This window comes from Acomys minous (genome assembly GCF_964271855.1).
Source record: "Acomys minous genome assembly, chromosome: 2".
Lineage (NCBI taxonomy): Eukaryota > Metazoa > Chordata > Mammalia > Rodentia > Muridae > Acomys > Acomys minous.
In genome coordinates, this window is record NC_140484.1 from 56743005 (window position 1) to 56768697 (window position 25693).

The 25693-nt window shown below is 54.8% G+C and overlaps 2 protein-coding genes across 4 annotated transcripts in view; one reads left to right on the plus strand and one right to left on the minus strand.

Moving 5' to 3' along the window:
• Positions 1-1007: 1007 nt before the first annotated feature.
• On the plus strand, positions 1008-7789 carry PRR33 (proline rich 33). Of its 2 annotated transcripts, none has more exons than XM_084773816.1 (2): positions 1008-1461; positions 5345-7789. In XM_084773816.1, exon 2 carries the CDS (start codon positions 5355-5357, stop codon positions 6669-6671), a length of 1317 nt encoding a protein of 438 aa, XP_084629942.1. In that variant the 5' UTR covers positions 1008-1461; positions 5345-5354; the 3' UTR covers positions 6672-7789. The 2 variants fall into 2 exon arrangements, with proteins under 2 accessions (XP_084629942.1, XP_084629941.1); XM_084773815.1 differs by having other exon boundaries at positions 1009-1447.
• The window catches only part of LSP1 (lymphocyte specific protein 1), a 33779-nt gene continuing 12213 nt past the window's right edge, over positions 4128-25693 (minus strand). The window contains exons 2-11 of one of the 2 annotated variants that reach the window (XM_084773821.1): positions 14835-14978; positions 12644-12799; positions 10223-10319; positions 9799-9891; positions 9567-9610; positions 9333-9414; positions 8443-8577; positions 8054-8131; positions 7802-7908; positions 4128-4252 (exon numbers count right to left, since the gene is read on the minus strand). In XM_084773821.1, coding sequence (XP_084629947.1) covers positions 7819-7908; positions 8054-8131; positions 8443-8577; positions 9333-9414; positions 9567-9610; positions 9799-9891; positions 10223-10319; positions 12644-12799; positions 14835-14978 — 919 coding nt within the window. In that variant the 3' untranslated portion in view covers positions 4128-4252; positions 7802-7818. Of the gene's footprint in view, positions 4253-7801; positions 7909-8053; positions 8132-8442; positions 8578-9332; positions 9415-9566; positions 9611-9798; positions 9892-10222; positions 10320-12292; positions 12800-14834; positions 14979-24159; positions 24762-25693 lie in introns of those variants that run through there. The other variant, XM_084773820.1, reaches the window with a different exon arrangement.

Sequence of the window (25693 nt, forward strand, 5' to 3'; positions counted from 1 at the left end):
TCATGGAGATAACTTAAGATACCCACAGGATGAAGGAGCCTAGGTCCCTGGCGCACATCACACTAAACCCCTTACAGGCCAGGCCTGTTTTTCCAAGTGGACATCATGGGAACACACAAAATGAAAAGACAGTACAAATGGTGGCCTAAACCTTGCTGTGGTTGTCCATCTTCCCCAGTGATTGGGGGATGCTGGGTCATGTGTGGGGCTGTTATTGATCTGGGGACTCCCTACCAAATAGAGGAGACAAGGAAGTCATATCTCTGTTCAGGGACATGGGTCTTGTTGGCCTCTGAGCAGGCCTGGCCTTGGGCCTGGCCTTTCTTTTCTCAAGACTCCAGGGGGCACCATCCAACCATGGACACCTCTCCTGGGCCTTGTGTGTCTGGAGAGCCCTGTCTCTAGGGAAACTAAAGTACTAAGTAGCAAGACACCAACCTGGCACGTCCCACTTGCTCCTTCAACCCTCCCAGACCCTGTGGGTTGGGTATGGGTCCTTGGATTTGTCCAGTTCAGTGGGAAAGCCAGAGTGAAGTATAAAGTAATGGGAGGTGAACCCCAGGGAACATAGGCAGGGTTCCCATCCTTTCACATCCTAAGGTTGGCGACATCAGGATGGCCAGCAGGAGCCTCACAATATCCCAATTTCAGCTGAATCTTAGAGTTTCTGGAAGGTTGGGATGGGCCCACCACTCACTTCCTACATGTTAAAGATGAAGCAATAAGTGCTGGAGACATATAAGACCCAGCTTGTGGTCAAAAGCAGAGGTGGGGGTGGGGCTGGGGGGAGGCACTCTTCCAGTCTGCTGGCTCACAGAACAGGGCTTCTCTCCTGCTCTCCTCTGCCCCTTAGAGGCCCCTGGAGTTGGTGGGCCACCCCAGCCTTCCTGGCCAGAGCCTACACTTCCCTTGTTGTGAAGCATGGCCTTAGATAGAGAGGGTTCAATGAACTCCAAATATCGTAGGTGCCCATCTCAAAATGGCCTTGAGGGTCCTATAGTGTTTATGAAGCCCCACACTAGTGGCAAAAGGACTGTAAATCTCTTCTGTGGTTAAGGACAGCCTCCCTTCTCATCTGGCTCTAACTGAGAACAAGCACATCACTCAGCCGAAGGACACAGAACAGACATGGGGGATTTGGTCCAGCCTGTGGCTGTTGAGCCCCTGAATCCAGAAGCTCTTGTCTGAGAGGAATGGATGTCCTTAGAGGTCTATAGGTGGGCAGGCTATCATCTCTGTAATGTCTTCTCATGGCCAGCAGGGGAGGGTGGCTGCCCACTTGAAGAAGCCTTTGGCTTGTGCTCTCAGTGAGGTCAGAGAGACAGGGCAGGTCTTATTTTAGGTAACAGTCATCTCCTCCTCAGGGGACCAGGCCTAAGGTACAGCAGGACAGCATAGAGTGGGCACTCCTGGACCAGCTGCTGCCGGCCACCAAAGACTTGAGCAGGTAACACATGCAAGGTAATACACAACAGGTCCTACTTGGCCTGGCTGGAGCTTGGTGGGGGACATGAGGTAAAAGGTTCCCTGGGGATCTACGAGAGGGCTGGAGACCCTGGTGGAGGTGGCAGATGAAGTCTGTTGGATGGGGTGTGGACTTCTATCCAGGAGACTGAGAAGCAGGGGAGTTTAGGCTTTGTAGGGTGGTTGTGGGGGAATCTCTCAAAGTTGGTGGATGAAAAACTGAGCCTAGAGGCCAGAGGATTTGAGAAGAGCCGGTCCTTCAAGTGTCTTGGCTCCAGTGGCCTATATGGGTGACTCCCAGAATAGTGGGGTGTTCAGAGGCCACACAATCCTGGTGCTAAGCAGATTGGGAGTGCTAGAGCCCCTGGACCCTGAGCTTCACCCAGCGCCCCTACTTGACCTACTGTGGCTGGCTCTGCCAAGCCCAGGATAGGATTAGCTGACATTGCACTTGGGACTCAGCTGCTGTGATCTGGGTAGCAGCTGCCTCCATGCATGACAGCTCCTCTTGGCCCTAAAAACACACCGATTGCCTCTACAGGTATTAGAGAATGTCCCATGTCCTAAAGTGAAGTGCGGCTTCACATTAAGCAGGGCCTGGAGAAAGAAGCAGAAGCTATTGGGCTCCTTAGGAGGCTGTCAGGAAATGGAAGGGCAGTGTCCTGGTGTCCCTGGAAGGGTGGGCAGTGTTATAGCAGGAGGTGGACTCCACATCTGAGACCCAAGAACAATTTAGTGGAGTTGTATTCAGAGGGGCACACCTTGTACTCTCCCCCTTAGGCCCAAGAGAGGCTAGACAAGTCATGGGAACATGGTGCAATAAACACTTTGCCCCCTGCCACTTGGCATGCCCATTCTGGTCCTACGCTAGAGTCTGGTTCCCTGTCTTGTTATGAACCTTGAAGCTGTCCCTTTGTTATCAGCTCACTAGAGTAAGGAATGGCAGGGAGTGTCTTGTGTCCTCAGAGAAGTTTCTGGTCGAGCAAAGTAGAGCTCTACCATGGTGAGCCTGTGAGCAGGAGGGATGGGACTATCTACTTGTCTGCCTCAGCAGCTCTATCTGCTAAGCTTTAATCTTACAGTTGTGTGTTCCAACCAGTGGAGTTTGAAGCTATCAAAAAGTCAACATTCTTTGTGTCTGGGGAGACGTCATAGTCAAGCTTAGACCATCATCGGTCAAGAAGCTCCAGAGTCTAAAGATAACTGTTCAGAGTCAAGCCAAGGAGTAGGCCTGACAAGGGGAGGGAGCCCCTGAGGACATCCTGCAGCCCAACTGTCATTCACTCATTTGTTCTGCCACTATACACTCTCTTATCCTCACACATCCGTGCTCACATCCACAGCTTTCCATTCTTCTCTCCTTTTCACCATTTTCCACTCACTCACCCATCCATCTATCCATCTATCCATCCATCCATCCATCTATCCATCCATCCATCCATCCATCCATCCATCCATCCATCTACTCATCCATCCATCCATCTATCCATCCATCCATCTATCCATCCATCCATCCATCCATCCATCTACTCATCTATCCATCTATCCATCCATCCATCCATCCATCTATCCATCCATCCATCCATCATCCATCCACTCAACCACTTATGCACCAACCTATCTATTCACCCAGCCATCTGTCACTATTCATCTACCCCTCCATTATCCATTCATTCTCCATTTATCCATCCATTCATCTCTCCATCCACCTATCTAGCTACTCATCTATCTATCTATCCCCCTAGCTACCTATCAATTAGCTAACCTTCCACCTACACATTCGCCCATCTGCTCATTCATCCATCTGCTTATACATCTGCCCATCAATAAATTCATCCACCCATGAGCCTACCCACTCATCCATCTGTCACCTACCATCTGCCTGTCTATCCATCTATCGTCCATTCATCATTCACCCATCTACCCACCCATCCACCTACCTAATAAGTCACCAATCATCCATATTTCCATCCCTCCATCTGTCTTCTCACCCATTAATTTATCATCTATCTACCTACTCATCCATCCATCCATCCATCCATCTGCTACCCACCCACCTAACTGCCCATCCATCCAACAAACCTTCCACCCATATGTTCATCCATCACAACTTCAGAGAGTACCCTTTGGGTACTGAGATGGAAAATGCCTGACAGAAGAGCTCTTATTCAGGTATTATGAGGTTTATTTTAGTCCAGGCAAGGAAGTGTCACCAATGTTCTGGAAGGAGAGTAGGCCATATCCACTATTAATGCCCTAACTTAGGCCATCCCATACCTCAGATCCTAGAGCATAACACACTTCATAGGACAAGAGAGAGAGGGTTTGCCCACAGAGCTGGTGTATATTATGCAGTGTCATGTGGCCCACAGATGTGGCCCTTTTTGTTTTGACCACTTTGGTCCCTGTTAGTGAGCACAGAAGATCCAGTGCATGGGGGGAACACTCAAGGCACTTTATTACACAAAATGAGGTGTCTTCAAACTGGGCAGGACAGGACTCAGAGTCCTGAGCATTCAGCATGGGGACAGATACCCTTGGAGCTGGCTGGGATGCTTGCCTTCTCTCTTCCATCCTTCCTTGGGAGCTCTTGGCTCCTCTAGGGAGTGGTCCCTTTAGCTTATTGTGAGAGGCAAGGTTGGGGGGGGGTTGATCAGAGGATGAGATGAAATAGAAGATGGAGGGTCAAGTGGCAGCTGGGTTGTTGGAGGCATGAGAGCAGGCCAGACTGGCAACAGGAAGCAATTTCTTGGTCATGGCTGGGAGTAGCATCTGGATGGAGTCTCTCCTGGGAACACAGGCAAGGGTATAGGGTCCATTAGGCTGTGGTTGAAGGAGAGGCATGGCCTGCCCCTTCTACAACCCCTACCTTCCTAGTGGTCATCAGACTTCATTATACACCCTCTTATTAACCAAGGAAGCTCCTGCTTACAGGCATCAGTCACCTGGGAAAACTCAGTAGTCTGGGCATAAGCTGGCTCAGTAGGGAACACTGACTATTCGTTGAGGCAGGCCCCTTGACTCAAACCCAGGGTTGGCCCAATTTCCAAGTCCCAGTTCCCTAGAGGTAACCCAGAAGCTGGGAGCAAGTGTGGGGAGACCCCTGCAGACCCCTTGCCAGTGTCTACCCCTACTGCAGCAGCCACAGGCCTCCTTCCAGCCCAAACCAGATGGCCTCCAGCTTGGCCCAGATGCCATTTGTCAATGTCCTTGCAAACACGTGGCGCCCAGAAACTTAGACAGGCAGCTTGGCCAGGACCACCCTCAGCAGGAGGGCTGTGGGGATATCCCATTTAGTGTAGCTCAGCAAAAACGGCTCCATCTTCCAGCCAATCTACCTCTAAGAATACAACCTCAGCTTGCTTGAGCCTTTTGGCTGCCACCCCCCACCACTGTCTCAAAGCACACGGACGCGCCTGTGGTCAGGCTGGCGACGGCAAGGCGCCCCTCACGTGTTTGCAGGCAGCCTGCCCTCCACCGCTGTCCGGCTGCTGGCCAGGCACAGGCAGTTTACTTGCAGTTCATCAGTGGGTCTCTGCTCCCATCCTGCACTACTCAGGGTCTGGGCCCAAGCTTGTACTCAGCAGGTGGGCCAGCTTTACACTAGGCCACCTTAGAGGACAAGAGCCCTGAAGGCAGGTTCTAGCCCTTGTCACCCACCAAGTGACCTGGAGCCACCAACATATGATGAGGCCACCCACAGTGACTAATACATAAGGTTAGAAGATACTATGCAGTTTGGGGGAGCATGGGAAGTGGGGTTCCTAGCAGCTGAGTCTGCACAATCTCCCACCTCCTCATACACTAGGAAAATACCCAGCCCCTCCTGTGGGCAGGGGAGGGAAGGCAGCCTGACCACTGTTTCTCACCTCTACCCTAGCACCCCAGGGATGCTCATTTCAACTGTGTCGATGCCTCCAGAAGCAGGTGGCCCAAGACCTGAGCCCTCTCCTGGGCTGCCACCACCCCTACTGCCCAAACCAGGAAAGGACAACCAGAGACTTCAGAAAGTACTGAGAAAAGCTGCTCGGAAAAAGATGGTGGGCACGACTCCCACCCAGCCTGGGGCCTTCCGTACCTCCCTGTCCCCCGTGAGTGAGGCCAGTCATGACCTGGAGACCACAGTCCTGCGTCCTGCTGAAGCCCCTCACACGGTGGCTCCCTTACCCCGCTCCCCACACACCCCCATTATTCATCACGTGGCCTCACCCCTGCAGAAATCCACTTTCTCTTTCAACCTTCCCCAGCAAAGGTCTCTGGCCACTCACTTCAAAGCATCTCCTAGTCTTGAAGCTCCAGCCCTGGACACCACTGAGCCCCGCAGTGGCTTTGCCCATGTCTCTGCCCCTACAGCAAGTGGCACCCACATCACTCAAGTACATATCCGTCTGTCACCATCCTCACATACTGAGACTTCTGAGTCCCCCAGAATGGCCTTGGATGGAGATAAAAACCTGTGTATTTCTAGCACCCACTCTCTCATCCCAGTAGCACATATTCGCCCACTGCCCACTGGGGTACAGGCAGTCAGTCCTGGGCCTGAGGAGCCCTCTGTAACAAGGCCACCATCCAGCTTTCAGGCCTCAGGGTCCAGAGAAGCTGGTGCTAGGGTGGTGGTTCCCATAGCCCCTACGTACCGCTCACCTGGACCCTCACCTTGTAACCCAGCTCCCACAGCTCCTGAAGCAGAACGTCCAGAAGAATTGCCCCCACCCAGGCCTGCTATGGAGCCCAAGCCTATCTCCAGCCTCCCCAAAGCCTCAGGCCCCTCAGGCCTCCACTCATGCCCTGGTCCCAAAGTTGCACCCAAACCCTGCCTTAGTGGCTGGGCACGTCTAAAGAAACAGATGATGGAGGAGCCAGAGGAGCCTACATTTCCAGAGCTGAAGCAGAGCCCACAGCCCATGAAGCCAGGCATGTCAGCCCCTGTGGGCCTACAGCTCCCTGTCTCCCGGGCCTCTAGGATGTGGGATGCAGTGTTGTACCGCATGTCACTGGCCGAGTCCCGAAGAGGCCACCCTGTGGAGCCTGGGGATGGGGGGCACCCTCTGGCCTGTCTCAGCCGCCTGCCTTTTCTGTGCCGACCTCGCTTCAATGCCCGGAAGCTACAGGAGGTTGTCAGGCCCCCTCCTACCCTCCACCCTGTTCTGGAGCTGCATTCCCAGCCCAAGAACTTCAACCGGACAGCAGCAGGCTGGAGGCTGTAGTGGTGACGCCAGAAGGGCCTCTGGGACTCTGGACTTGGGTGGACAGAGACTGGCTGAGACTGAGGATTCAGAGAGAGGGCCTCAGTCCTCACAAGTGGACACAATGGGTCAGGAGGGTGCATGGCCAGCAGCTGAGTGCTGGCTGCTAAAAAGGACAATGGCCGTGTCTTTCAGATGGACACAGATCAGTTGGTCAGAGCAGAAATGACAAGTGAGAGTGGTGAACGAAGCTGGGAGCATGTGGCTGGAGGCGGTTTGGGGTTGTGGAGGAAAATGTAAGATGGAGAATGTTCATGGATGGTGGTAGTCTGACCTCAGTACTAGGGTTCGTGGAGGGCTTTAGGCCCAGGGCAAGAGGGCTTGGATGAGGAGTATTCAGAGGCACACAAGAATGGGCAATGATGGAAGGATTTTCTGTGGTCCCATGTATGTCCCTTCTGATTTCCTTCCAGCAAGGGCTTGCTAGGTAGGACTGCACTGAGGGCAGGGCTCGGTGAAAAATCACAGGCAAGTTTCAACGGTTGAATTAGAATAGGTCAAGCCAGAGGGATACAAAGAGGCAGGGGCCAGGCACTAGAGGAGCCCCTAAGATTGTCCAGACTCTGGTAGACCCCAGAGGAGCCAGGAAAGGCTTCCCATCACAGCCATCAGAAAGGGTCGAGCTGGCAGCCCCACCTGGGATGTGGTAGGTATTATGCCTATGGATGGAGCCACCAATAAATGTATGTGTACCCATATAGCCATCACTTCGTGTTCTTAAATGGGATGGAGAAAGCAGCAAAGTTCCCAGGGACCTTCAGTTGTGCAGAGGGGCCAAGCCAAGGTCTCAGCTTCTTTATTGGATGTATGGTAACCCACACTCTTAGAGGCTGTGCAACACCCACTTTCCCAGTGCTGTTACACACTTTGATGAACCCCCACTGCATATGGTAGAAATTCCTAAATGAAGTTTCCTGCTTAAAGGGACAGAGTTCTAGGGTTCAGAGAGCCAGGAAGATAACTGGTAGCCAAACAAAAGATATGGTGATTCTAAGGCCAAGTCTTTAGCCTTCAAGATCTATGATGTGGTCAACCAGGGCCCATCCATATTGCCAGGAAGACCCATGTCATTCTCTGGACCTTGGACTCACCAAGATGCTTACATGGTCTATGGTGCCGAGCCCTCATCCACAAGCACTTTCTCATACTTTCCATGTCCAGTGGCCACGAACTTGTACCTCTTCCCAGATGGGGTGCTCTGTTAGGTGAGAGCTAAGTGTCAAGGAGATATCTATAGAAGGGAGATGCTGAGGCCCTGGGAAGTCTTTGAGGATGGTGGAAGAAACAGCCATTTTTGTTCACTATCAGCCTGTGCCCATCACACAGAGGTGCACATCACCTACCTTGATGGTGGACGAGATCTTGGAGCCTCCTTTCTGCTCCCACAAGCTTTTCTTGCTCATATCTCCAGCTATAATATCCTAGGGGCAGACACAGGGTTTGTCATAGGACAGATATTGGTCACAGGGCCTTTCCTTCTGCCTGACGTTCCCTGGCTGGAAAGCAGAGGATTTACCCACCTCATTTTTGGTGGGGAGGAAAAGAGAGTCATACTGCCTGTTTATCAGGACAACATGGGTTTTCCTTGAGCCCTGAAGCCCATCTATCCACATTTTCACCTTGGCTATCTCTTGCAGGTTTGCTTCCTCGCCCACTCCCCACCGCCCCGCCATGATGGCTAACTTCCCATTCTCAGCCTTCCCAGTTTGGCCTGCCTGGGGAGAAATCCTACCTGGCAGGAGGGTGTCTTGGAAGCAGACTGAGTCTGCACCTCGCCTGTCTCCCAACGAGTCTTGGTACTGGCCACAGCCATGCTAGGCAGCTCTATGGAGGGCTGGCGGGACAGCTTGGGAGTTCGGCCAGCAGACTGTAGAAGAGACAGAGCCCCAAGACAGTCACCATGGGCAGACATCAGCAGCCCTTGCTCATCTTTGCATTTGCTGGAGGTGGGGGACTCTGGACAGATGTGCTACTCCAAGTTCTGCCTCATGCTACAGGTCTTGGGGCTGGAGGAGCGTTATTTGGATGTACTATGTGAGATAGATGGAGAAGAGGGTGTTGGCTGTGAAGAAGGATGAGGGCTTGATGGAGGAAGACTCAGAATGGAGTAGAGAAGGAGTATGTAGAGGAATGTTGCCTGAATGGAGGGGCAGTGTTTGGGTGGAGTCATGCTGGCTGAGTAGAGAGACGCTGGCTGGCTGGAGGGGTACCAGTTAAATAAAGAGATACTGGTTGGACGGAGGGGTGTTGCTTAGGTGGAGGGGTAGGTATAAAATGAAGAACAGTTCTGATGGAGGGGGCTAGGTTAGATAGGGGGATGTTGTTTAAGTAAGCGGGCTTTGTTAGACTGAGGGAGTATTGGCTGCATGACGGTGTGTTGTATGGTGGGAAAGGCACCGGTTGAATGGGGTGTATGACAGGACACACAGAGGCATGCCTGTTGTAATGTGAGAGACCTAGGGTTTATGGAAGAGGCAATGTGAGTGGATGGAAGGGCACTGGTTGAGTAGAGAGAGGGATATGACGGGGTACAGATAGTTGCTTAGGTGGGTGGGTATTAGGGGGATTGATGGCGGCATATTAAAGAGGAGATTTGGCCTCAGAGAACTGAGTATATGTTACCTCAGTGGCCTGGGTGTACTGTTGCAGGCGCTCATCGATTGTGGAAATGGGTAATGTTGGTTGGGACTTCTTCACACTGTTGCTGGGGGTAGAAGAAAGGCTAAGCCTTATATTCCCTTCCAAGGTCCTCCCAGTCCACCCAAAGTTCCTCCCAGAGCACCACATCCTCTGATCTGGACCCACAGATGCTCTCCCACCCTGTCTTTGAAAATGCCAAAGAGCAGGAAGACATACCTCTTCTTTATGGAACGGTTCAGGGACTCCGTCCTATCAGCCAGCTGTGGAGGGTGCACAGAGGTGTGGGTCATGGATAGCCATAACAGGCCCATGCTCCATCCCCAGTGAGTCTACCCACGGACTCAATCCCACTTCTACATCACAGGGGTTTACCAGTGCAGCAGGGGTTAAGGAGAACACGAACAGCGGACATAAGCAGTGAGAAAGGGGATGCTTAGGCTTCACTTACTTTGGTGGTGGGGCTCAGGGGAGGTGAACTCAGCTCAACAGTGTCTTCCAAGGCCAAAGGGCTGGGGGTCCTGGCCTGATGGCTTGTCAGGTGCTAGGGATAACAAACACAGGCAGCCCAGATGACCCCTCCCTGCACCCTCCTGCCCCACCCAGGGCCTGTTGGAGCAGCGGTCTTCCCCTCCGGGGGCCTCAGGCCTGGTCTGGTCCTGACATGCTACAGCTCTGGAATCCCCGAGTGCAGGAAGGAGTCTCTTGGTCGTGGAGGAGGAACTTGCCCAGAGGGTCACCAGCTTCACCACCCTCCAAAAATGTGTCCTGGAAGGACTCAAGTACAGGGTTGGGGATGATGTGTCTTCTAGGCCAGTCTATGAGACCACAGCACTCATGGAGTACCACAGACCCAACCTTGAGGGAGATCTCACCTCTTCTGCCTCCCCAGAAGCCCCAACAACATCCTCTGGGTTGGGCTCCTTGTGGCTCAGGTTCAAGTCCTCCAGGTGGACTTCGGCTTGGTGAGACCTGTGGGAGAAAAGGAAGAGAAAGACAATTGTGGAGGACCATTTGTTGCTTGGTTCTAGGCTATTTCTAGTTCCAAGCCTCTGGTGTATCGCCTGTAAAATGGAGGCAGTCCAATGAGTTGGTACACAGGGCTCTTAAGACCCCAGCTATTGGGCTGGGGAGGCAGCTGCAGAGACTGATGCACCAACTGTGGACCATGCATAGAAAAGACCTAGACCCCTTGCTCAGATGTAGTAGGCATCTCAGTCTTCATGTGGGTTCCCTAATATGGAAACAGGGACTACCTCTGACACGGACTCTGCTACCCACTCGCTGATCACTTTCCCCTGGTGAAGCAGCCTTGACAGGCCATCAAAAAAGATGAGACTTGCTAGGCTAGGGTCAGATGGTTGGGGAGGAGGGCTCTCCCGTTCTGAGGGTTAGCGGAGGGAGGGAAGGGGTAAGAGGGAGAAATGGTGGGACTGGGAGGAGAACAGAGAGGGAGCTACAATTGGGATGCAAAGTGAATTAGAAAAAAAAAAAAGACCCCAGCTATTGAAAAAAATGATTTTTACATTTGTTTGTTTGTTTATAGAGAGACAGGGGTGTGTCAGAACACAGCTTGAGGGAATCAGTGCTCTCCTTCCAACCTGTGGGTCCTGGGGATCTAACTCAGGGTGTTAGGCCTCGTGGCAAGCACCTTTACCCACTGAGCACCTTGCAGGCCCATCGGTAGCACTTTTGTAGAAAGAAATGTAGAGCTTTGTTCAAAGCCATCTCTGTCTTCTATGGTCTCTGTGCTGAGAAGTCCTACATGGCCCCTTTGAAGACATTAGCTACTCACTCTATAGGGCCACTCAAGGACTGAAGCTGGATACTCCTGCAGCCCTCCATCCAGATAGAGGCCAGCTTCGGGGTCCTTATGCTTTGCCCATATATGGGCAAATGGGTCAGCAGAACACAACATTGAAGAGAGGCCATTGGGGGCCCAGGCCCAGAGTATTCGGGGGTGCTGGGTCAGCAGATGGAAAATGCCAGAAAAGGGACTGCATTACTGAGGCAAGGGGCCTTGGGGAGGGGCAGCTAGCCAATGGGTGGCCGGGTGTGACTCTTCATTTGAGCGGTTCTAAACCTGAAGGAGAAGATAGTAAATTCTTGTATTTTCCATGATGTCAGGCCCCTTGGTGTATGTGCCAGCCAAAACCCAAACCCACCACCCAAGGTGGGCTGGGGTCGGAGCCAGCAGCAGCCACACAGAGGGGCCATTCAAGAGCTGGCGGGCCAGGCAGCCAGGCGGGTTTGAGAGTAGGGTGGAGGCCGCAGCACTGAGGCATGGCTGGAAGATCTAAAGTGCCCCCTACCGTTGAGCAGGAGAAGAGAGTGAGCTGAGGGCAGGGCTGTGGCTGCCTGCCTCGAAACCCAGAATGTGCAGAAAGCACACAGGCACAAAGTAGGGAAATCAAGGCTGGTGATGGGGCAGACCCAGGATGGCTGGCAGTGGGCAGGCTGAGAACCAGAGTCCGCCAAAAAGTGAGGGATTTTGGAGTACAGAGGATGATTGCAAGCTGAAACTGAAGTTCATTACATGAGAAAGATTTGAGCAGTTGCTCCTGCTGGCCCAGGGGCCTCTGAGGGGCCAGGAGGGGATGAATTGCTGAGGGAAGACAGCTCAGCCTTTGGCTCTGGCCCACTCAAGGCAGTGGGGCCCTGGTCTCCAATTTTGGGGCTCCTTAGCAGGGCTGTGGATCCTCTCTGACTAGGTTGATGGAATAGGCAGACTTATCCTCACACCTGGTCCTGAACTGGGGGGCAGGGGGGGAGGGAAAGGCAAGGTGAGACTTCATCATCAGCCCCTCGTCTTCAGACCCAAGGGGGCTTTGGGCCCCCATCCATCCTGATTTAGACAGGCACACACATCCACACATCTGGAAAATGTGTCCCCTGGGCCGCCTCACAAGCACACATCTGGAAGTACCTGCTCCCCTTCGTGGGAATGGAGTTCAGCCAGCCTGGGGAGGGTGGGCGGGCGTGGGCTGCAGCGCCTACATTACGTAAGTAGGCCGCAGCTGTGTGCTGATGTGGCAGCCCCCCCAGTTGGCCACAGCTGGTCAGGATGGGGCCCCCAGCCCTGGGGAACCCAAGAATGTAATATCCTCATTGCTCTCTTTCTGTAGCCCCCTCACTGGCCATCCTGCCATCTATCTCCCTTTCTTCCTACTTCCCTAGTCACTTCACACTCTCTGAGCACTTGGGGGGGGTGCTTTTGGAGAAGGGTGGGCAGAAAGGAGTTGTCTCGGTCCAAGCTGAGGTCAGAGAGAGTCAGCGACTTGCTCAGCCTGGTACACACTTGCCTCTCTGTTTGTTTCTCCTCTGGACTCTCACTTTGAGAGGGATCAGTCCCCTCTGCAGTGCCCTCGTTCCCCCAGAATTGCTGCCGTGGCTCTGACTTTTGGGACCAGTCACCAAAACCCTCATCTTCATCCAGTTCAGAGGACTTCAGGCTAGAGATGAAAGAGCAGGGAAAGAGGGGGTTAGGAAAGATCTTCACGCTACAGCCTATATTCCTTCCCTCGTCTCTTCCCTGAAACCCTGACTCCCATTGTGAGGTCAACCATCTGCTTTAGAGGTGGCTCTCCATGGCTAGGTTTTCTTTCTTTGTGGTCTGAGAGTCACCCAGAGTAGGGCTATGCCTTCCCTAGCAGCCTATAGCTTTCCAAGAAGCTTTCCCTATCCGTCTAGGGCTCCCCAAGGGCAACATGATGGCTCCACCATCAGTCTAGGCTCCCTAAAGTCACCTTATGGCTCTACCATCAGTCTAGGGCTCCCTGAAGACACAGTTATGGCTCCATTATCAGTCTAGGGTTCTCTGAGGACACAGTTATGGCTCCACCATCAGTCTAGGGCTCTATGAGGACACAGCTATGGCTCCACTATCAGTCTAGGGTTCTCTGAGGATACAGTTATGGCTCCACCATCAGTCTAGGGCTCCCTGAGGGCAGGGCCATGGCTCCACCATCAGTCTAGGGCTCCCTGAGGATACAGTTATGGCTCCACCATCAGTCTAGGGCTCCCTGAAGACACAGTTACAGCTCCACCATCAGCCTAGGGCTCCCTGAGGACACAGCTATGGCTCCACCATCAGTCTAGGGCTCTATGAGGACACAGCTATGGCTCCACCATCAGTCTAGGGCTCCCTGAGGGCAGGGCCATGGCTCCACCATCAGTCTAGGGCTCCCTGAGGGCAGGGCCATGGCTCCACCATCAGTCTAGGGTTCTCTGAGGACACAGTTATGGCTCCACCATCAGTCTAGTGCTCCCTGAAGACACAGTTACAGCTCCACCATCAGCCTAGGGCTCCCTGAGGGCAGGGCCATGGCTCCACCATCAGTCTAGGACTCACTGAGGACACAGCTATGGCTCCACCATCAGTCTAGGGCTCCCTGAGGACACAGTTATGGCTCTACTTTCAGTCTAGGGCTCGCTGAAGGCCAGGGTATGCCTTCTTCATTAGTCTACAACTCCTTGAAAACAGAGCTATGACACCTCCATCAGTGGAAGGCACTCTGACGGTAGAGCTGTGCCTTCACTGTCAGTCTAGGACTCCTTGAAGGCCAGGGTATTCTGCTCGCGTCAATTTAGGTCTCCCTAAGAGCAGAGACAGTCCTCCCTGTCAGTCTAGGTCTCTCCAAAAGCACAGCTTAGCCTCTTCCTTCAAGCTAGGGCTCCCCAGGACAAAGCTATGCCTTCTCCAACAGTCCAGGGCTCCCTGAAGGCAGAGCTATGCTTCCTTCATTAATCTGCATCTCCCCAAAAGCAGGGCTCTGCCTCCTGCTTCAGTCCAGGGCTTCACAAGAGAGGGCTGTGCCTTTCCTTGTCTGCCCGTCTAGGGTTTCTTAAGGCTGCTCTGGCCCTCAGGCTGGTCATCACAGCCTTCCTCAAGCTACAGGGCAAGAAGAAGTTAGGGGCTAGCAAGGACCCAGTAACTGAAGACCCGGCTGAGAGGGCCATGACCCCTGCAGCACCCCACCCCGCCCAAAGCTGCTGACTCCGAGAAAATGGAACAAAACAGGGCCAGGAGGAAGGGGAGAGTTATTGGAAAAACAGCCCAACCCAGCCGCGGAGGCCTCCTGGGCCTGAGGAGGAAACGAGCCGGCCTGTGGCCGCCAACTTGGACGTGGCCTCCGTGAGTCACCGGCAGCCAGGAGTTTGGGCGGGGGGCTTGGGGACCAGGGCCTCATGGCTGGGGTCAACACCAGTCCAAGCCAGGGCTGGGGCCATTCAGGGTGTCCAGAGCCTGACTCAGGGCCCCTGGAGGCTGTTTGGGAGGGGGAGCTCACATAGCTTTGCGGACCCTTTGGCCAGGCAGCATCCCACAGATGGTGTTTACCAGAGACTATAATGACCCTTGTCCCAGGAGCTGGTCCCTTCCTCTAATTCCTACACTGTCGTTCCAAGACCAAAGCCTGACCCTCAATTGTGTGCTTCTGCCCGGGTCCATTGTGGCAGTAAACAGGGGTCCAGAACCCAGCAGCTTACAGTGTCTGTTCTTCTGGCTGTTCCTGGGGCTGGCCGCCATCATCTTCATCTTTGTCCTGGTCCTGCAGCTGCCTCTCTCGCTCTCGTTGACGCTGCTCACGGGCAGCCTCTTCTTCATCTTCTTCTTTCCGCTGAGCTGTGAGCCTGGAGGAGCAGGCACAGAGACAGTCCTGCTACATAACTGTGACAGCCATACCACATGCTGGGTAATGGACAAGCCCTGCTGCTGGCTGGTGAGGCCAAGCCCCTGGAGCAGTCTGCAGGCCTCAGTTTACTCTAAGATGAAGGCGATGCAAAGCAGTTGTAAAAGTGCCTCTGGCCAAGGAGGTAATGCCAGGGCTCTGTACACACAGGTGACCCTCTGGGAAAGGAAGAGACACCAGTGTCCACATAGGCTTCATACAACCCAGTGCTGGGGCTGGTGACCAACTGTCCCATCCTGCTGGCTGCTTCCTATGATAGAGTAGGGTTACCCTGTTCCATGTGGGGACCAAGGAAGGCTTTGGAAAAGGTGACAGGGACTCCAGAGAGAGCTTTGGCCATGGCCACCAGTCAGATAGCTACCCCTACAGTCCCTGTCTGGAACCTCCTGCCTCCTAAGAATGGCATGTTGGGACACGGTAGCTACCACATAGCCTCCAAATGTGAGACTGCATCTAGTGGCCACCAGGTCAGGCTTTCTATGTCATCCTATCAGCCTCTTCTTCTCTCTACCGTGCACTTAGGGACCTTAGAGCACTCCCACTGTCATCCCAGCATCCTCTATGGAGTCTCTCTGGGTTGTTTTGAAGGTGGGGAAACTGAGGCAAGCAACATCTGCAGCTCCCAGAGCATACTGACACTCAGGCTCCTCAGAATCCCTTTCCCTAAGCAGGGACAGGGGACAGTCAGAGGAATCAGGCTGCCCTGGGCCCAGAGGAACTGGAGAACTACACAGCAAACTTGTGTTGCTGGTGGTAGTAGATACCCCATGACTTGGCCACTGCCACCCCCAACCCCTGCAGCAGCCTGTCCCACCAGGTTGCCCCCCCCCTCCTACAATCCTCCCCCTACAATTCCCACTGCCCCAGGCCTAAGGTGCCTGAGCTGCTCAGAGTTGTGTCTCCCTTCTGGGGTCTCTGTGCTTCCCGGGCAGTGTCCGCCGAATGACCCCACATCCCGCGCTCCCCTCTGGGCCTCAGTCCCCTGGCCAGGAAGCCCTGCCAGCACATGATCTAATCTCTCCAGGTCTCCCCTAAGCCTCTCAGACGAAAGCCAGGCCTCTCCACAGGCTCCAGGATGAGGTTCACTCCTCCCTTATCCCCCCCACCTCCCGCCCCACCAGCCACATGGGACTCCAGCCATGCAAGCTGCCTGCCCGCTCCTACCTCGCACCCCCAAGCCGAGCTGCCTGCCTCAGCCTCAGAAGGGCCTTCAACTTCCAGCCTGAGAAAGCCCCTTAATTCCCTACACCTGGCTCCCATCACAGGCAGATGCCGTGGGCCTCCTAGTTCCCTCCATGGCCTCAGCCAACGTGGGGGCCGCTTTTGGCCCCTCTCCACCCGGTGAAGTACAGCTCTGTGTACTGGGGGCTGTGGGTTGCTCCTTGCATGCACACACACACACACACACACACACACACACACACACACACACACACACACGTTTACCAGCAGTCCCCGAAAATGTCAGGGCAGAGTGGATGGGGAGAGGAGGGCTCCTCACTTTGCCTGCTTCAGAAGCAGACCGTAAAGAGATACCCCTTGGCGTAGGTTTGTTCTTGCTTTCTGAATCTATGTATGTGCAGGGTAGGTAGGTGTACATCTCTTTGAGCCTATGTGTAAAGTTCATGTGTGTGTGTGTGTGTGTGTGTGTGTGTGTGTGTGTGTGTGTGTGTGTACGAGCACTCTGAGACTGGGGCATAGGACTCGGTTCTCTGAGTGTGGGTATCTTGGGTAGGGAGTCTCACTCTGAATGGGACCCAGAGCCTTGCCTGGTCCCATTCTACCAAGTGCAACTCCCTGCAAGCACACTGTGTGCAGGACCCATTGGGGGTACTACCCTCTTGGAACACAGAATCCAAGCCACCACAGCCTGTCACCTGCACACAAAGCCTGAAGGGGCTCAGCTTTAAATGAGTATATCGATGAGTACAGAGACCCAAACACAGATCTCTCCTGAGCAGGGTGCAGGACACATACACATCTCATGTGGCCACGTAGGCACTCACATACAGGCCCTCACACGCACGTGCTCACACATGAGTACACAGGGTCGTCTTGAAACATGTGCGGGCATGGGTGGGGAACAGGGGATCACACACACAGCAGGTCCTATCCCCTCCCAAGCTCCCTCAGGGGGCCGCCCCTGCCTCACTATTTACTGTTTTCCTAACCATCACCCCGACAACGTGGTGCCGGCCTGAGCCTGGGACTGGCAGGAGGCCAAAGTGTATTTTCTGGGAACATCCTTTATGGGACCCACCCCCCTCTAAAGTTACCCTAACTTAGCCCTTTCCTGAACAAAGTCTTGGGGATAGTGGGGGTACAGGATAGGGGTCTACTATCATCACCCCTCCAGCCCCCTTGATGAAGAGAAGCTTGTCCCAACTCCTGACCCTGCTCTGAGGCTGAGGAGGCCTGGGGCCCCTTTCCCCTGCTTCTTCCCTCCCGCCTGCCTGCCTCAAGCAATGAGTAATGCGCCCCCTCCCCATGACCTCACCCCGTCACTATTCCACAGCTGGGCTCCGTTCTGGGAACTGGAAGGGGGTGGCTCTCCTGGGGTGGGGTGGGGTGGGGGCCTCTGGCCTGGGAAAGGCGCCCCCCGGCCAGCGGCCCAGACCCCTTGGCACGTACTTCTCAGAGCTGTCAAGACTCTGGCAATGGCCGCCCCGCCCGTGGCCCTGGCCCCGCGCAGCTGCAAGGGATTTGGCGTTCCCGTACAAACGCAATCAGGCCATTTCCTGAGTCTGTTCTGGCTCAGGGGCCCAGGGCTCAGCCTAGGGGCTGAGGAATGGGGCCCTGTCCCCCCACATCCTGCCCACACTATCACAAGGCTTACCACAGGCTGGAGTTGGGCTTGGAGCTGGGCCTGGGACTGGGGCCCCACCCAGGTGCAACAGGGTGTACAGACCCCCACCAGCTCCCACTCTGAATGAGGATTTTTAACTCAAGGCAGGCACCCCTGCCTTCTGCACCCCTACTCAGTGTCTTGTTTCGCTGTATCCCTACCCCCTCTCCTGCTGCCTAGATCCTGCTGAGAGCCCAGCAGTGCCTATCCCTGGGTCTATCCCTCCCAGCCTCCAGCTACCCACACTCTTTGTCCTCCCAAGGAGAGGTTGGCTTCAGTCCCTGTTGCAATTCTGCCCCCTGCAGGCTGCCCATGTGACTGCCCCTTCCAGCCAGCTTGAACTCAAAGTTCAGTACCTGTCCTGTTCCTACACTCCCCAGGGGGACCCTAGAGAGGGTCGGGGTGGGGTGGGGGTGGGGTGGGATCGTGCAAGAATATCCCAGGTGATCTTCTCTCCTTTAGGATACAGGGGCCCTTCCCACCGCCATCTCTTGGGTACCACGGGACTGGAAGTAGTGAGGAACCTGGGGGGCAGCCACCAGAAGTGGTTGAATTGACACTCTGGGATTACCAGGGTCTCTTACCCTCAGGGGAATAGCTTCCCCCAGGGCCACAACACTACCCATCAGTGGCACACTTGACCTGCAAGTGGCGTAGCCCTTGGGAGAAGGAACAGAACAAGGAAAACCCTCTTGTTGCAGGCTCCCAACAATAGGGGTAGACCTCCGAAGGTGGAACTCAGGGTCAGTCTTGAGAGACTACTGTAGGCCACCACCCATGTCCCACAACTTCTATCAGCAGGACCCATTGCTTGTTGGATGCAGGGGTCCCACTCTCTGTGGGACAATTTACAGAGGGGTGTGGGTGTACAAATGCTCAATTGCCACCTACCTCTGGAAAGAGACATGGAGGTGGGTGTGTGGAGTGAGCTCAGGGTGCAGAGCCCCTGGTCAGTAGGTGAGTGGTCAGATGGGGCAGGCAGGAGAGTCCAAGTTCCCTCCCTGAGGCTAAGGTGAGGAAAAAGGAGCCTGGTCCCCATCCCTGGACACCTGGCTCTGGTCCAGTACTCCCTTCATATTCTTTCTAGCTGAGCACGGACAAGATCCTGTCTCCACTGCCCAGAAAAGCACTGCAATGAGTTGGTCACAGGGATGGGGCATGATTTGACCACAGTTATGAAGGATGAGCGGGACCCGTAGGACAGAGAGAAGGAGAATTGATACAAAGTCAAATGTCCCAAGAAGTCTGCAGACCTCAGAGGGATGCCATGGCCCACAGGGTGGCCCCTCGAGGAAGCCCTGGTTATATTTAGGAGCTGGTGGGGGAGCATAAGGAGGTGGGAAGCAGGCCAGAGGAAGTGGGAGGGAAAAGCCATGTTTGTGTCACGCTGCCGCCACCGGGAATGGGAAACAAGGAAGTGGCCTTCAGAGCAGCCCAGCGTCCATGACATGTGCAGCAAGAATCTGGGCCTCGGCTGGGAGAGACACTGACTGGAGCCTGGGTACACAGCACGGGATAAGAGAGGCCCCTGGAGACAGTCAAGTACTAGGTTATGGCTGCCAGAGCCCCAGCCCGGCATGGAGATCTCTAAGGGGTCCCACGACAACAGCCTGAGTCGGTCAGAGGTAGCCAAGGGGAGCTGGGTTGACTGGCTACCTGGCACCCAGGTCTTCCCACCTCGCTGTTCTGTCCACTGTAGGCAGCATGTGCACCCAAGAGAGGAGGCAAAAACACCCAAGTTAATATTGGGGGCTCAGCCCCAGCATCTCAGATTCCCGTGAGGCTGCCCTGGGTCACAGGTAGCCAGGACAGCCAAGCATGCCTATGGGATCTGTGCTTCCCACTTTAAGGAGTCAAACTCTCTGTTCTGCGCTGAGTGCTTTGTCTGCCCTACCCTCAGGACACACAAGCGGGCCCAAGTTCTTGGGAGTTGGTTAGTGCTATGCGCACAAGGGATAGCTCTGAAGGGTCATGGTAGCCAAGCCTAAGGGGTGGGCCTTGGGAAGATTAAAAAGTGCAGATTGGTTGGCTGGGGATATGGGAAGCACAGAAAGTTCTGGGCAGGGAGAGGGGATGCTCGGAGCCAGGAATCTCTGGCTGCCCCAAGGGTAAAAGGCAGATGAGGAGAGACACAGTAAGTGGGGAAGTTACCTGCTGTCATTGGGGCAGCCCAGCACAAGGGCCCTGGCATGGGCATGTAACATGGAGGAAGCTGCAGAATCAGGATGATACCTGGTTCCTGCTCTAGGGAAAAGAAGGGATCGGGCTAGCAAGTGGGAGGGCAAGGGGTAGGGGAGGTGGGAGGAGCCTATGGGTGCATGTCCCAGAGGAGCAAGGATAGGGGTTAGGGGGCACCCCAGGTCTGGAAGGGAGGGAGGAATGAAGGCATTCCCCATACACACATAGCCTCTCCATAAGTCTCTAGGCCCAGCTTGGGGTCCTAGGGTTTAGACACCTTACGGAGGGCTCCATCTCTCTCCTTTCCATTGGATGGAAGCACTGTCCATCCGAAATGGGCCTGGTGGTGCCGGCAACTCTTGGTACCATTTGAATGCAAAAGGCTCTGGGTGGGTGGAGCTCATGAGGGACTGTCTTCAGGAACTGACCTAGAACTGCAGTTGCTTCCCCTGTGACAGCTAAGGCCAGGTGCCTCCATCATAAGCTGTGCTGTCCCCATGGGCTGTACTCCACCCCTGGGTTTGCCTTTTCTCATGGGGTAGCACACTGCATTGGACAACATCTAGTTGCCTCCACTCAGGACCCCCGAGCAGTCTTCCCAGCTGGCCTCTGCTTGGAGTTCAGTGGCAAAGCCTCCCTGAGAAGGCCATCCCACCTGTCAGGCCTGTCAGGCCAATGTGTCAGGCTGTGCTCCCTCAGAGTCTTCCTGGCCTCCTCCTCTGTCTTTGTCCCACCTGACCTCTCTTGATTGCTGCATCCAAACCCTACCCAGCTAGCATCTCTTCAGTTCTTCCTGTGGAACAGGGAAGGGCTGCCCCCCATCTTTTACTTATTTATTTTTTGTAATTGAGGAGCAGGAAAGCTGAGACTGCACAGGGACATGGTTAGGGGTGTCCTAACCATCAGCAAGGGGAGTCAGAGAGACCAAGATTTCATTCTGCCACCATCCCTGCCTCTGAAGGCCTGTAACCTACTCCCGCTCAATAACACCCCAATATCTACTATCTGCTCTACTGCCGCCCCCCGCCCCACTAGCTGCATTTGCCTTCCTAGCACCATGGCACCTGTTTTTCCTCCAAAAGACCACTTCCTCTTTCTTTCTTAAGCATTCCCCCACCCACCGGTCCCAACTATGATAAGCTCTCCACCGCCCCCCCCCCCCCGCTCCCCGTGCACCCTAGTTGTGCTGAGAGGCCAGCCCTGGGCCTTTGGTTTAGATCAAGGGCCACAGAAATAGCCACAGGTTCTTTAAGGCACACAGGGCAGTGGATGGGGACCTGAAACTGACAGTGTACTTAAGGCAAGGTACCATCGCCCATGCTGCCCTGGTGGCATGGTGTGGTAAGAGCTGCTGCAGAGTGGTCAAGGCCTCAGACAAACACATAGGCATCTGGGAGACATTTCCAGAAGAGACCATGGTTTTGGGGGATCAGGAGAGGGGAAGTGACAAAGCTGGTTCCCCTCCAGGGTGCTCCCATTTTCCTAGGCTTAATACAAAGGCACATCCTCCTGTTCCCATGTCCCTGAGTGCAGGTACATCCTGATCTATCTTGTTGCGGCTCCCTAGCCTCTGGGAGCCTTACATGGGAAGGGGGGTCCTTGTATCTGTCTTCCATCCATCTTTACCCCACAATCTGGGGCTACCCACTAAGTATCTTGTTACCTGCACACTCCTTCCTGGGGTGATGCGCACTCAGGAGAGGCAGGCACTACCTCTCCTCTGGGGTGAACCTTGGAGCCATACCTCAGGAAAGGTATGCCAATCCACCTAGGGGTCACGAAACCCTTTGGAAAAGCCTGGCTGGGTCGGATGTAGTCCACAGAAGTCTATCACACCACCCAAGCTGCCCAAGAAGCCCTCTAAGTCTGCATTTGGAAAAGGTGTCAGGCAGTCAGAGCCACAACTCAAGGTGTGGCTTTCTCAAGGGAGTCCACAGCTGGGTTCTGCAGAGCCTTTCTTTAAGATCTTGAGGCTGGAAAAAGTGGGGATGCTGCAGGCCCATCTATCTTCCACCTCCCTCGAAGGCTGAAATCAGGGTTCTGCCATCAAAGTGGGGTCTAGAACCAAGCTGGTTGTCCCACTAATGAGCCCATCCCCACCCTTGGATTTGGGAACCCTACCTCTTACGATGTGTTTCCTGGTCCGTCCGTTGCTGGTAGCTCCCTCATCCAGGACTCCTAACTCAAACATCTCTGGCCCAATCTGACAATCCTACCTGACCCTTTAGGGCCTAGGGGTGGACACCAGGGCCTAGACCTCAAATCTGTTACATCTTGTCATGACAGTGGCTTGTGTTGGCCCGAGCTTGCTTTCTCCCCTCACTGGCTCTGCACACTCCATGTCACCGACCAGAATTGCCACAGAGTTGGAGCCAACTTCACAGCAGCCATGAGACCTCCCTGGTGTCTGAGCTCTGCTGCTAAGAGTTGTTTTCTCACCGGCTCACTCATCTCCAAGATCCCAGTGGGGACCGGGCTCAGAGAAACTGTGGCTCGCAGTAGTAGACAGCCTTGGCAGAATGCTCACAGGGCTCACAAGGCAAGGCTCTGGCACACTCCCTGACACGGGATGGTGCCTGGCACGGGTTTGAGACTGCCATCCCCTCCTCTTTCCTCCCTGGCTGGCTGTACCCAGATCCACCTCGCCTCGAAGGCCTGGCTACAGCTTTCTTAATTGATGCTGCTCAAATGCCTCACCCTTCATCTGGTCACAGGTTTACACATTCTCTCACTTGGCTTCCCACCTGGACAGATGCATGGCAGGTGACAGCATGTAGCCAAGTCACTTCCCCAACCTATCGTCCTACGCCTGGCCCTGAGCCTACTGTGTACCTCAATTTTCCTGCCTCTCCAAGGAGCCGGACAAGCAGCTAGGCACCCACTGATTGCTTTCAACATGAATCTTCTCCTTGATCCAGGGATATCCCACCTGGCTCTGTAGCCACGTCTGAGTTCTGAATGCTACCCGGCCCATTAAGGGGGACTGATCGTTCCTGGGATGCTGGGGGACGAAGAGGTCTACCCCAGGTCAGCCTGTTTCAACCTTCAGCCCGACCCCCTCACAGGTCCTTGAAGCTGAACCCAGCTGCTGCAGCAAGCAGGAAAGACAAGCCTCCACCAGCATCCCCATGGATGTCACATCAGCCAAGGCCAGTGGGACCTGCGCTGGTCCCGAGCCCATTTCCAGGCCAATACCTAGAGACAAATTGAAAAGCCATATCTGAGGGAGAGAAACAGGCATGCTGGTTCTCAGCGTCCCCACCATATATGCCGAGGCTCAAAAGGACAGCGTCCTAGACTTGGGGGACCTGTGCATGACAGGGTGACACCCCCCCCACCCTCTGTGAACTAAATGTAAAGAGACAAGGCAGCATCAGGAGTCGAGAGGCAGCCGCTGGGTCAGGGGGTCCTGGTTCAGGGGACACTGGCTCCTCCCTTTCCACAGCTCTTCCTCCTCCCTTCTGTCCTTTACCCTTCTCTTGCTGGCTTGCAAGCCTCTTCCCACCACCGCCTTTATCCTTTCCTTTTCAATACCAGCCTCCCACTGCCCAGGTCAGGTAAGTGGGGACATCAGAGAAAGTACCTTCCCTCCGGTGCTGACTAGGAACCCCTCCATCACCTCCCCCTTCCCCCTGTATCTTGTTCTTTTCCTCCCTCTTTGCTCTTTCTTTCTCTTCCTTTCCTACCTGGAGGGACAAATTCTCTCAGGGGAGCTTCAAAGCCCCCCACCCCAGGAGCATCCAGTGTGCTACTCTCCCAGTACCAGCCTCTCCAGGTCAGGCCCTCTATCTCCCTGAGTGCCATTACCAGCTGGCCTCAGCATGTCCCTTGCCCTGGGTGGATAGCAGAAGACCCTCATAGCCACATTCTTGCTCCTTGGGACAGCAACCTGCCCAACCAGATCTATGTATGGGCTGGGGGCCAGGTCTAGTCTCACTTGGTACCAAAGCCTGAGAACCTTTCTCTGCCCAGGGAACCACATAAGGGGTTCTAACCCCAGCTACCACCTAAAGCCCCTATACCTACCTGTAGCCTTTTGCCTACTTCAGCCCCTGTGCCCACCTGAAGCCCTTTGCCCTCCTGTAGCCCATGTGCCCACCTGTCTTCTGGAGGCCTTCGTAGTTCATTCTGGCATTGTTCTCTGAAGAGATGCTCTGGGCCTGTAGCAGTGTCCCTAGGCGCTGTGCCCCTGCAGCTATCCTGGGGGTCCCAAGAGCTCCCGGGTGTCCCCTCCTGACTCCAGCAGAAGTATGGAGTGGGTGAGTCTCTGGGTGCCTTGGCGCCCTGGTTGCTGCTTGCCGCCTGATCTACCCAGCTCTGACGCACCGGCTGGGACTGGAACCGGAACCTCAGTCCTCTGGGCTCTGGCCCTGACACCCTGCCCAGGGGGCTGGGCCACTTGGTCCCTGTACCCCCTGCTGCTGGCTCGGCCAGGCTCCAGGCAGGACAGGCTCTGGCAGACAGACCACCCGGCCCGCGGGGGTGCCGCCCACCGGCCACCCGGCCTGCCAGGGTGGGGCCACCCCACCCTCGGGATCTCGGCCTCCAATGGGCCCGTGGAACCACGCCTCCCTGGACACTGTGGTTGGAGGCCTGGCTTCCCCTCCCCCACTGGGCCACCCAGCAGACTGCCAGCCCCATCTGCTACCCTCTGCCACACTGGGATCCCCAGAGGCCCAGTGGGCCACATGTTGGAGTGGGAGCCTGCCTGAAGAGTCTTATACCCCAGGAGAGCCATAGACAGATGCCATGCTATCTGCGGGCTGATGGCTGCTGGGACTGATGAGACAGAGGGAACCTTGCTTGGTGATGCCTGCCAAGGTGACTCCTGGCTCAGTCTCTTAGGCCAGCATCAATCCAAGGTGCTCCTGACCAGCCCAGCTGCTCTTAACTCTAGCTCCCCCACCAGGGTGTGTGTGATGCAGAACCAGGTAGTCATCTGAGAGCCCAGATGGCCCTCCTTAACCCTGGCCTAACCTATGGCGGACCTGAGAGGACCCTGGCTCTACTGGGGGCAGGAAGTGGGTTCCCAAATTCCTAGCACAAGGGAGTAGGTCTGGCCAGCGACATGTTAAGCTCCCAATTCACACCCAGACTCAGACTAGGAGACTTGCCACTATTTCCCCCACTAGTCTATAAAATTCTTTCTTACAAATTTAAGCTGGATTCTCTGTGCACCTTGGCTTCTGCTGACATACAGGAACTACTCCAGAGCTTGTCACAGAGGGGACAGGCAGAGCCTTGGATTCCTAGGAAAGGTCTGGGCAAAGGCAATGGATGGTAGGAGATAGGTTCACCATTACTTGCTGGGTGACCTTGAACAAGTCTCTTGGCCTCTCTGAGCCTACTTTCTTTGTCACTTGTCCTCCAGGGAAGGGTAAAGTGGGCAGTGCTGGATGCTATAGACATGCGGACAAAAGGCATGAAGGGGTCAGGGGTGGGGAGGGTGTCACAGTACTAGATGATAGCATGCATATGTCTGCCCATATGTGTGTATCTGTGCAGATGAGGGGTGGGGGACCCTAGTTCAATGGCAGGACCAAGACCTCAAAGATGCACAGCTTAGCAATATATCTACCCCAGGCCATAACCCATGTCATCTATTGTGGATCCATTCCACACATGGACAAGCA